Source organism: Sus scrofa, chromosome 14, assembly GCF_000003025.6.
Source record: "Sus scrofa isolate TJ Tabasco breed Duroc chromosome 14, Sscrofa11.1, whole genome shotgun sequence".
Taxonomy (NCBI): Eukaryota; Metazoa; Chordata; class Mammalia; order Artiodactyla; family Suidae; genus Sus; species Sus scrofa.
The window spans coordinates 48039685-48053243 of NC_010456.5; the positions used below are offsets into that span (position 1 = coordinate 48039685).

A 13559-nucleotide genomic window follows, 5' to 3' on the forward strand; every position below is an offset into this window, starting at 1 on the left:
GAGTCCTGGTACTCAGGTTCAGTCCCTGGGCCAGCACAGTGGGTTAAGGATCCCATCCCCGGCCCAGAACTCCATATGCCTGGCTCAGGGAGATGCATGTGGAGGGTGTGCTGGCCTCTCTGTTCCTGAGTTCCTGTGTTCCCTAGTTCTGATCCCCCTCCTTATGTAGACACCAGCCTGCCTGGAGAATAGGCACATCCCACCTGAGGAAGCGCAGGCCTCACAGCAGATCTGACTTCCACCTCCTGGCCAAGTCATTTCTTCAAGGCTGTACACTCCTGTAATATTCATGCACGCCCACAGCCAGGAGGTCCTGCAGGGCTGGGCCACCCTCACAATGCGAAGAAATGCGTGCAAGCCACCCCACCTGTCTTGTTTCCCTGCAAGTGCTCAAGAGAAGACCTGTTTCTTCTTGCTTCTGCAGATGGACCTGTCAGGGAGGGGTAACAGCTGGGCAATGACGTGATCTGGCTGGTGGGTCCTGGGTACAATATACATCCACTTACCCAAAGGTGATTTCTCCCAAAGCTGAGTCCACCTACATGGCTAGGATCTGATTCCTGGGAAAATGGATACTCTAGGGTGCCCCTTGCTTGAAGATCTATAGAACATTGTCTGGGTGTGGGCAGAGGTCACCCTGGGTAATTCCAGGAGGCTGAGAACTTGTTGTGAAATCTCTGCTAAAAGCCCAGCAAACTCCCACCTGTAGCTTCTGCTGGGGCCCCAGGAGTTGTGACTGCAGGCATCTTGGCCCAGAGCTGCTCCAGGGAGCCACCCCTTCTGCACCCCCATCCCGCCCCTCCAGCCGCAGCAGCACCACCCACCACCTCACCTCCAGACCCTGCCAAGGGCTGCCTGGATTTCATTTTAACTACCTCTAACTCAGAAAGAACACTGAGGAGGAGAGGACTTGCAGTGATCAGCCACCCTTTGGGATGCCGCACACCCATCTTTCCTGCAACCTGAAAGATTCCTGGTGATGATGACCAAGCGTGGAGGCTGCAGTTACCAACTGTTCTGCTACTGTCCCTCCCAGGTATAGGGCCAGGGTGAAGGAGAGAGAGCAAGAGCTTGCCATACAGGTGTTAACAAGGTAACCAAAAACTTCCCAACTTTTGGAAGGAGTATCCTGGTACCTCACAAAGACTTGACAGTATGGAGTCTTTTTTTTTTTTTTTTTTTTTTTTTTTTCTTTAAATGTATTTGTGTAAGTCAAATGCAGAGCAGTTTCCTGCACTTTATACGCAGGTGTCAGACGAGGTATATAAAACATGTACATGGAGAAATGCTTTCATAGAAAAGTAGAAATCAGTAATATTCTTTTCTGCATCACTACCACCAGGGGACCCCCCTGAATCCCAGGTCCCCTCAGCAAATCACTCCCAGGAATAGCCTGCGGAAGAGGCTGAGCCCCACCACCCCCTCCACATAGGGCAGAGGAAGGGCTCTGAGAAGGAAGCGCTGTGGGCAGGGAGCACTGCGGAGGCCTCCAAGTATGGCAGCCAGGCTCGGAGGCCCTGCTGAGCTGAGGCACAATGGGCAGGCACCTAAAGGAACGTTACTCTCCTCTGGGCCCTGCCAGTAGCTTCCTCTGTGACCCTGAGCATCACTTCTCCCTCTGGCCCCTCTACCCCAAAGGCTTGAGGAACCCTAAGCTTCTTTCCAATGGTTCCATGATTGCTTTACAATCTACTGCCCCATGGGAAGGCTCTGGCCTAGAGGCCACAGAGTCACCTGCAGGCTCGGGCCAGGGCAGGGCAAGCCATGAGCACTCTATCACCCAGCTCCCAGTGGGGCAGAGTTAACCTCTGAGAAGCAGTCCACAAGGCCCCACCCATGTGTCATCCCCGCAGGTCAGCTGGCTGTCTTCTTAACACCTGAAGAATGAAGACAGGTCACTGTCCACCCTGAAGAGGGACTGGATGGGGCACCCAGGGTCCACTTGGGTCCTATGGCCTGAGGCAGCTGTAGATCCTTCTCTCCCCTCTTCCTAAGTGGAATGTTCAGTGTGAGTCTTCCCCTCCTTTCCTTTCGAAACAGGAAGAGTCCCTGGGCCAGAGCATGGCCCACGGTAGTCAAGGCACATCACTGCCAGCAGCCCCCACCTAGATCCTGTATTCAACCACAGTTCTGACTTTCGTACAGCCTCATTTGCGTTTCTCACAGGTCAGTAGGGAATTGCATCCCAAATATTTAAAAAACTAAATATATTCTTTAAATGCCGCCTCTCGACCTACTTGACCTGAACTATGAATAACAGTGTGCGCCACCCAAGCCCACAGAAGACAAATGGGGAGGCAGAGGCTGAGGCCATCTTGGACAGTAAAGCACAGAGGAGCTGGGAGGAGCTCCCTATCCATCCCTGGTTTGGTTTGGGGCCACAGGAAGACCCTGTCAGCAGCACTGCTGTGGGGGCCACCATCATCTCCAATGCCCTGGCAAAATCCTGCTCCAAGGGATGCATAAAGAGCACTGGTGCAACCCTCCCCAGCCTCACCCTCAGCCCACAGTGCCACCTGCTTCTGTCTTAGGATTCCCCAAAAACAAACCAAAAAAAGTGGGGGGTTTTAACCACAACAAAAAATGTAGATCCTCCCAACTCTAGGAGGGTTAGCAGTCCTGCACCAGTGTCTGCATGGGCTCCTGCCCGTCGTAGGGAGCTCAGGCGCCTGGGGTGCCCGCCTGGCCCATGAGGGGGGCACTGCCCTCCTGAAGGTCCACTGGAGTCTGGCTGGTGTGGACCACGACAGTCTTCTCATCCACGATCTCACAGGTGGGGTTGGTGAAGGCAGACAAGGGCAGGGTGATTCGCTGCATCTCCCTCTCACACGCTTTCTGCTTGTGCTGCTCTTTCAGGTCCTTGCCCCTGGCAGGAGAAGGAAGCATTCAGGCTGTGCCTCCTACACGGCTCTGCTCATGGGGTAGCATCATGAGGCCCGGCAGGGGCAGACCTTGGTCACAGTCAGTCAGTGGCTCGAGTCCTAGATTTCTCTTCTACCAACAGAGCCCCTACACCTCTACTCTCTGCTTCTTCATCTATAAAATGGGGGTGACAGTACCATGAACCTCACAGATATCATTGAGGAAAGAAACTTTTTTTTTTTTTTGGTCTTTTTAGGGCCGCACCTGCAGCATATGGAGGTTCCCAGGCTTGGGGTCCAATCGGAGCTGTAGCCACCCGCCTACACCACAGCCACGCAACACCAGATCCAAGCTGCGTCTGTGACCTACACCACAGTTCATGGCAATGCCAGATCCTTAACCCACTGATGGAGGCCAGGGATTGAACCTGCAACTTCATGGTTCCTAGTCGGATTTGTTTCGGCTGCACCATGATGGGAACTCCAAAAGAGACTCTTAAAGCAACAGAGAGCTCTGCTTTTTTAGCCCAAGGTGCCAGAGAACGATCTCAGCCCTCATCTTGTCCAGAAAACTGACCTGACCATGCTGTTCTGAGGGGTCATTTTAAAGTCCTGGAAGGTGTGAGCCCTGGCTAGAAACAGGGACCATCCCCAAGGCATGCAGGAAGCTGTAAAAAGGACTCAGGGCTGCTCAGGTCAAGGGGAAAGAATGTGACAATGTCATCAGACCCTGAGTTTTCACATGCTTCCCGATACTCATGGTGCTCAGTGATCCAATCAGGCCTTGGTGTTGCCCCATTTCACTCACGTCAAGTGCTCACTGGAGGACTTTATGTGCGTTATTTCACTTGATTCTCAGCTGAACCCTAACAGTTAGACCTTATCATTCATTTTACAGATGAGGAAATAAACCCAGAGAAGTTGAACTCTCCCAATGACATAGCAGGCTCAAATCCAAGTCTACTGGACTCTGGCTGGTGCTCAGAGAAGTTCTGACCTGATCAGGGACACCCCAAAGTAATGATGAGGTGGGACTCACACACCCAGTCTCCTGGCTGCAAATATCCAGTCTTCCCCACCAGATCTAGCCACCCTCACGGGTTGGGGTGAGTGCCTAGCATGCTGCATACCAGAACCAGCCCTTGGCACCCAGGATCCAGGTCAGTATCTGACACAAAAACTAGACACATGGGCTCAGCTATCAGGGAATATCTTCCCAGAAGGAACCCACCCCAAAGAGGCCTTGAAACAAGCAGCTGATAGATAACTTGGTGCAACAACACAGGCCTGCTTTAAACCACCCCAGGGAGATGGATGAGATCAGACAGATCACACAGCTGTCATCACGTGAGATGCAAAGGCAAAAGTCTCCAGAGAAAGGAAAGAACACTGAGAAAACAGCAGGGCTGGAGGGGGAAGTGCCTCAGAACTGTCTTTAAATCAACCAATTCTCTGTACATGTACCAGATCTGCCTTGGCTGTGTGACATTTGGCCTGGGGGAGCCTTGGTTTCCTCATCTGTAAAATGGGAGTAAAATCTGCCTCCAAATAACGAATGTGAAAGCATTTCAAAAAGAGTGGAGCTGCTGTAAAACTCAAGGAGGGAGGCTATTATGATTTGCCCTGAATATGACTTGACTCACCAAGAGACATTATCTTAATCTGGATTCCCAAGGAAACCCTCCTACTGACCAGCCAAGGTAAGTACTGTTTATGTGACCGCAGTCACTCCCCTCCTCTCTGGGCCTTAATTTCATCACCTGTAAAACAGGGAGTTGGACTTGATAACCTCCAGGGCTCCTAACATTTTGAAAGATCCCACACATATGACATGTGCTCTGCTGACATCCTGTTTCTCGCTGCAAGGTCACAGAAGGCGAACCTGTGAGCTCATTTCCCTGAGTCACACTGGGTGACTGAGTTTCTCAATGTGCAAGCCTGCAGCTCTTTGCCTGTCCTTCTCACCAACTCCCCCAGCAGAACACCCAGAGGGGCTGAGGGGAGCCATAGGGACAGGGCTGTCTGGACCAAGTATATCCCCACTCACGGCCCAGGGTTCACTCTCCCTGCAGGTTCTGCTCATTAGTGCCAGCTGCTGCCATGTGGAAGAAAACACTTATCCCCTAGGAAAACAAAAAGCTGGATACTTCAAACCTGCTCATGTAAGGAGAAACTTGGAAGGCCTGGGTTTAATTTTACTAAAAGAGCTCCCAAGCCAGCAGACCAAAAGGCCATTTTCAAAAGAAGCAGAGTAAGCCAGTCTTCTGCCAAGGCCTGAGTTTCAAAATCTAAGTGGAAACTCATACTTCCTTAGGACTTCCTAAGGTGCCAGGAAATGGCCTTCCCAGCATCCAGCATGAGAAGAGCTACCTGTGCACGGACTGGATGCCATGCACTTTACACACGTACCATCTTTGTTTAATTTCCACCCAACTTTGCAATACTGAAAATATCCACATTTTATAGATGATGAAACTGAGGCCTTGGAGTCTGACTCCAAAGCCTTGCTTTCCTCAGCCACCTCCTTCACCAAGCATCTGGCTGTGGTCAGCTGAGCTGTTGATAATGATCAGGCTGCATCCTACATAAGTCTTTGCAGGGAGAGAAATCAATTCGAGTTAATGAGGCAGAGCTGGGCTGGAAAAGCAGCCAAGAGTAAATAAAGGAAGCAGGTGCTGGACTCATCTTGATGAAGGTCTCTTCCATTTAGAAATCTCAAAACATCCAACCCCATATACTTCCTGTTAATAGTGCCTGTGAGTCTTAGAGATTTGGTGGCTGCCTGCCTCCTTCTGAGGCCTGAGAGAGGCCACCAGGCCTGCCACGCTGACCATCAGGCTGCTCAGCTCCTTCTCACCACCTTGGAGGGGGAAGAGGGAAGGAGGGGAGGCGGCCAGGCTGTTGTCTGACAGCCAAGAAAGAACAAAAGACTTATGACTCAGCTCCTCTCCTAAGTGGGTGGGGTGGTATTGACTTACAGTTTTTCCCTTGCCTTTTTATCAGAAAATAAATGCTCCCTCCGGAGCGAGCACAGGCAGTGCAGGGCAGAGGCAGGGAGCTGCAAACTGGCCACCTAAACTTCTTGCCTAGACAACCAGGACAAAGACCCCGCCCTCACTTGCTGCCCTTCCTCCCCTGAGAGGAAGCCGGTACCTGCCTGCCTCTCCTGGCTCAGGGAAAGCGCTATGCCATTTGCTTCATGGCCTTTGGCTGGACTCACTGCTTGCAATAATTCTAACCCTGACTGCTCCCGGGCCAGGACTGGGAGCTGGGCTGGCCAGAGAGAGCAGGTGTGGATGACAGGGCTGAAGAAGGCACTGGAGAGTTCCCTCAGGCAATAGGGGTTTCATCAAATTATTATGTAACTCTGAGCCACTGCTCTTTTCCCAGTCAGAAGCAGTGCTAAGCTGCGCTGCTGCTCAGGACCAGCTTCTCCAGGCACTTAAGGTTATCAACACCAACAGTATGCCCAAACTATGCTAATTTCATCCTCACAACAAACATGTAGCATCCATTAGGATCTCTGTTCCAGAGAAGGGAGGGCAGATGCAGAGAGGTTCAACAACCATTTATTCAAGCCAATGGCAGATCTTGGATCTGCCAGTAGGTAATACTGTCTTTTTAGGAAACACCAGAGCTGGGAAGATCACAGCTAACCTCATGCCCCTACACTATTTTACAGATGAGAAATCAGAGGAGGCAAATGTGACCTTGTCCAGGGTCACACCCAGAATTGGTGGCAGTTCCAGAACTAGATCCTGGTGCTTTTGACTTCCAAACCCACCTTTTTGAAAGTTTTTACTACTGTCCTTTGCAAATCCAAAGCAAACTGGCAGGAAGCTCCGGAGCATTACTGGACTTCTGGGAGAGTCTAGCAACCGTTAGACACACTCTATTGGCCATGTAGCTCAGACATGGCACTTAACTCCTCTAGGTCTCAGCTCCTTGATGTAAAACGGTGTAAAAGTGATCCTTTTGATGTGGTTATGAAGCTTGGGAGTAATCCTCAGGGAAGGGCATTCAGTGGGGCCTCACTTACTGTGAAAAATTACAATAAAAGTTGGCTGCTATTAGTGGTTATTTAACCTGACTGGTGTTCTCCTGTTTACATGTAATACTTAAAATAATCTGGGGGTGGGTATGGGTGTGTGCAGAGGGGTGACACAGCCCCAATGAACAGACAAGAAACTGAGGTGCAGACAAGTGGCAAGACCTGTGTTCAACAGTGCTTTCCAGGACACTCTGACTTTGGGGAGTGATAGGAGCTGAGAATTTGCCTCTAGCCCACATGTGGTTTCCTGTTGTACAGTCTGTGCTCAGAGCACTTTTGCTGAGGAAAGGAGTGGTCCGGTGGTTAGTGACGGGGAGTCTGGTGACTTGGTGCCTCGCCCTGAGTTTACAGGAAAGTAAATACGAGACATCAGAGCAGACCAGTGACAGCCGAAAGGAGCAAATCTAAGAGAAAAAGGCTTGGCTTCCTCATTGGGCATGAGAAACTGAGCCAAATTAGGGATGTTTAGCAGTCAGTTCAAGCACCTGGAGGCCTGGACACTGTCACAAGATTGGAGGAGAGCCAACTGCTATCTAGTGGCTGAGGAAGGAGGAAACGTTTCAGGGGCTAAATTCGGCCAACACAGTTTGGGGCTGATTATGAATTGTAGCCAGGGCCTCCTCATCATTTCCTCTAACCCTGAAATGAACAAGCAGGTGCCCCTGGACCTGCCACATCAACCATCCCACTGAGGGCAGCAACTTTGCACTGGGAGTCAGGAGACCTTCTTGGTCAATATTCCTCCTCTCTGAACCTGTGCTTCCTGAGTCATAGATCAGAGACCTGGAGGGTGCTAGCACAATACCCACATCTTACAGAAAAGGAAAACAGCTATAGTGTACTGACCACTTACAATGGGTTAGACAGTCACATGCCTCAGCTACAACAGTGCCCTAGAGAAGGAAACGGGCAACTTGCCCAAAGTCACACACATCACTAGTTGGTGGCAGAGCTAAGACTTAGCTCCACCAAATGCTAGGTGTGTGACCACAAGCAAAGTACATATCTTCTCTTGCCTCTGTTTCCTAATCTGCAAACTGGGGATAATAACAGCATTTACCTCATAAGGTGATATTGTGTGAACTGAGTTAAAGCAGTGCCTGGCCTCTGGTAAATGTTCATTATTGCTGCTATTGTTATTATTATTCCTACCCAATACTTCTCCTTTTCCATCTGGAAAATGAGAAGGTGGACAACATCACTCTAAGGACACCTTAGGTTTATTTAATGCTGGGTGACCCACTGGGGCTGTGGGCTCAAATGTGGTCCTCACCACTGGAAAATGCAGGCCACCACATCACTTTCCTGATAGGAAGCCTTCCCAGAAAAGAAATATCACAGATACTCAAGACTGGTTCTTCCCAAGATCTCCCAGAGTCAGCTAGTGCTATAAAAATGAACACAACCATGGCCTGTCATCATGCACCCATAATTGGCTTTGAGAGCCCTTTCCACATGGTATATCGGGGGACTTCTCAAAATAAGCATTCCTCCTCCTGCTGTCCCAGCGTGAGTTTCCCAGGTAGCCTCTCTGGCTCTCTCATGTGTGGTAAGGAGTAGCAAAGAGGCTCCCTGTCCTCTAAATCTCTTCCTTCCTCCTGTCCTAGAGGAGATCCCACTGCTTATGGCTCAGGACATTCAAGCCCCAACTGCAAAAGCTGTGGCTAGAAAACTTTTGTAGTAGCAGAATTTTATAACTCACAGAAAGAATTCAATTTCTGGGTCCCTGCAATGAGAGCCCAGCCTGATTTCTGTAGGACCACTCACTTCCACACCAGGCACATTGGCTTAGGTAGCAGAGAATGTGGTATCAAAAGAGCTGAGTCTGAATCCAGCCACTCCCAGACAGTGTGACCTTGAGCAAATCACCACCTTTCTGGTGAAGGCCTGCTTACTTGCAAAACAGGCAACAAGAACCCCTACCTCACAGGGCTTTTGGGTGAGGAAAGGCACCAAAGAAAAGGGTTTGTCCAAGGTCACCTGGTAAAGAGTAGAACCAAACTTCTACATCTTGAGCTGGTTTTCCTCCTGCAACACCTAACTTCCTTTGTGGGTAAGAATGCCACAAAGAAGTCTCATTTGACTTTGTGTACCTGCTTCTCCTCATCTCAGAGGTCCCAGAAGAGAAGCTACTGACCTTTTGTAGGTGTAACCGAGGACAATGCCAGCTCCAATGGCAATGATGATCACCATCATGGTAATGCCCAGCACGGAGCCTGCCAAGGACAGGACACAAGGTCCCATTAGCTCCACCCCAGAAAAATCAGCAAATATTTCTCCATGAATTCTACAAGGACAGGGGTGAGCAATCCTACCCAGGGTTCCCAGGTCCTTTTTCTCCTTGGAGTTCACCCGCACCCGCTGGCTGATCCCAATCACTGGCTGCACAGCTGCCACCTCGCTCCGGGCGGGCAGGGCATTGGCAGGGGCAAACACCTGCACCTCCTCTCCTCCTGGCACTTCAGACGCCTCTTCAGTTTCTGTTGTGAAGGTTGGCAGGCCCTGGGAATTGGTCTCTGGGGGTAAAATGGGAAAGAGCTCTCATCATAGAGTGGCCTGAATTTGAGGCAGAGACGAAGGGGCCCACCTTAGAATCAAGGCCTCAGGGGGAAGACCAGGCCTAAGGGCTGCACCATAGCTGAGACAAGGCAAAAGTGAGGGGAAGGCTATGAGAAAGGGCATCTCCTGCCTCCCCGTCTTCATGTGTTCATATCCTTGCCATCTTCTCCAGGTCCCCCCTCTATACAAGGAAACAATCCACGACTCCTCTGAGCAGCTCACACTGTTGAGCCCACGCTCTGCAGCAGTCCCTACGTTATATGCTTACATATCGCATTCAACCCTACTGTCTTGCTGCCCCAGGAGCCACAAGCCTGCACTGCGTAGTCTAAGAAACTTGGGTTGAAATCCGGATCCTGCCGCTACCTTTGGTAAATCGAGGAAATTCTCTGAGTCTCATATCCCCCAGACTTCTTCCTCCCGGGGTGGGGTGAGGTGGAGGGGTGCTGTGAGCCCAGCACACAGCACACGCTCCAAAAAAACTGTCGGTAAACGCCGCGAGGTTCGCTAAGGACAGGGGACCCGGGACGTACTCTCCCAGGGTCCCCTAGGCTGCGCAGGGAGCCTGGAGCTGGGCCGATGGGAGGGGCCTCCCCTCCCTTGGTTGTTTACGAGACACTCGCTGAGGATGAGCTCATACCGGGCGGCGGCGCCGGCCAATGGGCTGTGGGCCCCGCGGCCTGGAGACAGCCCTGGCCAATCGGGCGGCGCGGGGCGGGGCGGGGCCTGCCGGCGTCCCGCTGCTGCACGTGCGCCGCGGCCGCTCCCCGGCCCCTTTGGGCGCTGGGTTTCGGGCTGGTACCTGGGCAGCGCAGGTCCTCGCAAAGCCGTTTCTCGGGAGCTCCGGCCTCGCCGCTGACATAGCACCAGGGCCCGCGCGGATCCTGGTCCGGGTTCCGGCAGTAGCTGTGGTTGCCCGGGCCTGAGAGAGGAGAGGAGACGCCATGGGCCGGGGCCGGAACGCGGCCGCCGCCCGCCTGTCGCCCGGGGCGGGCACTCACCCGACTCTGGGTCAGATGCCAGGCCGCTCTGCGCGTCCAGCCAGTTGAGGCAGTGGAGGCCCGGCGAGGGGGAGAGCTGGTCAGCCTGGTACAGGTGGCCGTTGTCCCAGAAGCAGCCTGTGAGGAAGAGGAGCCCCCGAACACAGTTGGGCAGGGGAGCGCGGGCCCACCCTGCCTGGGAAATCCTGCCCTCAGGTGGAAAACCCCGCCTGCCTCGCAGAGGATCTGTGAGGCCGGAAAGAGAAGGGAGAGGGCAAGAAGAGCCCCCAGCCGGCGCCCTGCCCCCAGCGCTCAGTGTTAGTTTTTTTCTTTCTTAATTTCTTTCCTTTAAAAAAAAAAAAAAACTGTAAGACTGAAAACACTGCACAGGTGCACAGGGTTGTTGCTCTGGAACTTGTGGCCACTTTGGAGGAGGGTGCGGGGGAGCCCTGGGTTCAGGTCCCTCTGTGGAGACGGTCGGTGGGCGACCAGATCCGAAATTCATCCCTGTGTTGTCACTCTATGTTACATAAACTCTGGTGTTCCCTTCTCTGCGGATATGGCCACACTGCCACAGGCCAACACTCCTTCCCAAGAGAATTCTACAAAAGCTTTGATTCAGTAACGCAAGAGAGAGCCTCAAACGGAGGGAACCTGCCTTTTCGCTGCCTGGATGTGACTCCAAACTCCCACCCTCAGCGGGAGAGCCGAGGAAGGGGCCGGGGAAGGAGAACCTGTGCTCTGGTGACACTGCAAAGCCCCAGAAAAGAACAGGATTTAGGAGTAAGGGGGGATGAACGCTCAAGTTCCATCCAGTCATGAGCCACAGGCAAGGAAAAGCAAAGTAGCTACTTGCCTTTGTTCTTAATGGCAAAGATGGAGCTGCAAGCTCCTGGCAGGGAAAGGAGAAAGGGAAAAAAACAAAACAAAAAAAGCTTTCATGGGACAACCGGAACCTGCTAAAATCTCCCTTTCCTGTCATCATCCTTCCTGCTTGGGAAATAGAGAGCTTTACCCTTTCCGCTTCGTTAAGTTGCTGCAGAAGGAAAAGATTGTAATCTTACCTCCAGATCCATAGGCTTCTGCCAGGAGCATGTTGCTGACAAGGATTGTTTGCACGCAGGCCAACAGCATCCTCACTTCCTTCGTCCTGCAGGTGATTGACCAACCAGGGTCCAGCTAGGGTCCCCTTGGTGGCGGCTCTTCCTCTGGTTCCCAGCCTTGCAGTCAGACCTGCCCTTGTTATGCTCTTCTGGTAAACAGCTTCTCTTTAGAACTGGGAGCTTCCCAGCTAGCTTGCTGCTGCGAGAGGTATTTTTTTTTTTTTTTTTTTTTTTTCTTTCTGGCTGAAAGGCGCCCCCTGGGTCCTAAGCTTCCTATACCAGGCTCATCACTCTACCCTGAGTCAAGAGAGGAACTCAGCCAAGTGAAGAGGCAAAGAAGTTCAGGTTGCTTAGTGGTTCAGCTTGAGACCTGCAGCGGCTGCATCCCCAGGGCCTTTCCTCTCTTCTGTTTCCGTTTGTGTGAGTATAGAAAGAATAGTTTTGTCAAGACACTTCACTGGGGGGCAGGAGGTTTGGAATTACAGTAACCACTTAGGGAGAACATGTCAGCTACACAACCAGGAGGAACTCAAGACTACGGAGAGGGGCACAAATAAGGGCATCCAGGTGGAAGTAGCTCTTTATACCTACCCTTGAGAAAGAAAAAGGGCTTTTGAGATTTATACATATTCATAAACATTGATTTTTTTTTTAAACAGCCAGGGTCAGATCAGTCATATTCCTTTGCTTATATTTGGGGTGTCATATATAGTACGAATATGAGGGGGGTCTCTTTAGTTGAAAATACATATGCCAATGCTGGGATATCTGCTTAGCTATATTTAAGAGTGCCTTTTCAGGCCTGAATTCATATAGAGGAATTAAGTAAAATACTTGCTTTTCCCACCCCACCCTGTGGGAAATCCATTTGCAGCAATTTATATCCATCATTAACAACCCCCCTCCCCATCCGTATGCCTGAGCCCTTTTGGAGTTAGGCAGAACAGCCCTTTTCCTGTTTGGCTGACAGTTCCAGTTCCCAGGCAGCCTCAGTAAACTGAGAGATGGAGCAGAGTGATTCGCCAAGACTACCTTGTGACTCAGGCAAATCTCAAAATAGAAATGGGAGACTGTTTCCATCTGAGGGCTTGCATCTTGCGGGTAGTAATTTAGGGAGGAGGAAAAAAGACTTCATTATTTCAAAAGTTTCAAAAGTTTTATCAGGGAAGAAGGTTAATGCCAAGACAACTAATCTGAAGTGAATTTGCATTCACTACAGTCAGATTTCAGACATGGAAATGATGGACAGAGATGCATTTAGTTTACTCTTTGAAGAAGTTTGCTGACAATATTTGATTCCTTCTATCTACTACATAAGACATGTTGCTTTGTTTTTGCACTTACTTTCCTGTCTCTCTACACAAGCTTTCAATCCTCTGACACCTGACTTTGTCCTCCACTGGGAATTACACCACCAAGTCTGTGAATTTACACACACACACACACACACACACACACACAAGCCAATGTTTTAGAATTTAATAATTCTAACATAATATTCAGGAGTCTTTTTAAAAAAACAATTCTTATTTATTTTACAAAAATTTTAAGAATGTACTATAGGTGTTCCCATTGTGGCTCAGTGGTAACGAACCTGACTAGTATCCATGAGGATGTGGGTTCAATCCCTGGCTCCACTCAGTGGGTTAAGGATCCAGCATTGCCATGAGCTGTGGTGTAGGTGGCAAATGCAGCTGGATCCCAAGTTGCTGTGGCTGATTTGACCACTAGCCTGGGAACTTCCATATGCCGAGGGTGCAGCCCTAAAAAGACAAAAAAAAAAAAAAAAAAAAAAAAAAAAGAACGTACTACAACTGCATGCTAGACACATAGTCTGGATACTGAGAATATATCTGTGAACAAAATATTTGAAATCTCTGCCTTCCAAGAGCTTGTATTCTAGTTGGGAAAGACAGATGTCAAATATATAAAATGTCAGGTGATCTTAACCGTTAACAGAAAAAAGGGAAAAGGCTGAAGGGGAAGGGTTCTTTGCACAGTTTTC

At 50.6% G+C, this 13559-nt stretch overlaps 1 protein-coding gene across 2 annotated transcripts; it reads right to left on the bottom strand.

Moving 5' to 3' along the window:
• Positions 1164 to 11976, bottom strand: PIK3IP1 (phosphoinositide-3-kinase interacting protein 1). Of its 2 annotated transcripts, XM_001926534.4 has the most exons (6): positions 11516 to 11976; positions 10473 to 10589; positions 10274 to 10393; positions 9228 to 9428; positions 9050 to 9128; positions 1164 to 2866 (listed from the first exon to the last, which is right to left on the bottom strand). In XM_001926534.4, exons 1-6 carry the CDS (start codon positions 11583 to 11585, stop codon positions 2662 to 2664), a joined length of 792 nt encoding a protein of 263 aa, XP_001926569.1. In that variant the 5' UTR covers positions 11586 to 11976; the 3' UTR covers positions 1164 to 2661. The 2 variants fall into 2 exon arrangements, with proteins under 2 accessions (XP_001926569.1, XP_013838530.1); XM_013983076.2 differs by having other exon boundaries at positions 10274 to 10589; positions 11516 to 11797.

What these genes read in the sequence shown, in the direction of transcription:
- PIK3IP1 (XM_013983076.2), bottom strand. An exon ending in CGAGGACCTGCGCTGCCCAG is followed by an intron (nt 9,429 to 10,273) that starts GTACCAGCCCGA and finishes TTTTACCCCCAG; the next exon opens with AGACCAATTCCCAGGGCCTG. An exon ending in CTCGGTTACACCTACAAAAG is followed by an intron (nt 2,867 to 9,049) that starts GTCAGTAGCTTC and finishes TTCTCCTGCCAG; the next exon opens with GGGCAAGGACCTGAAAGAGC.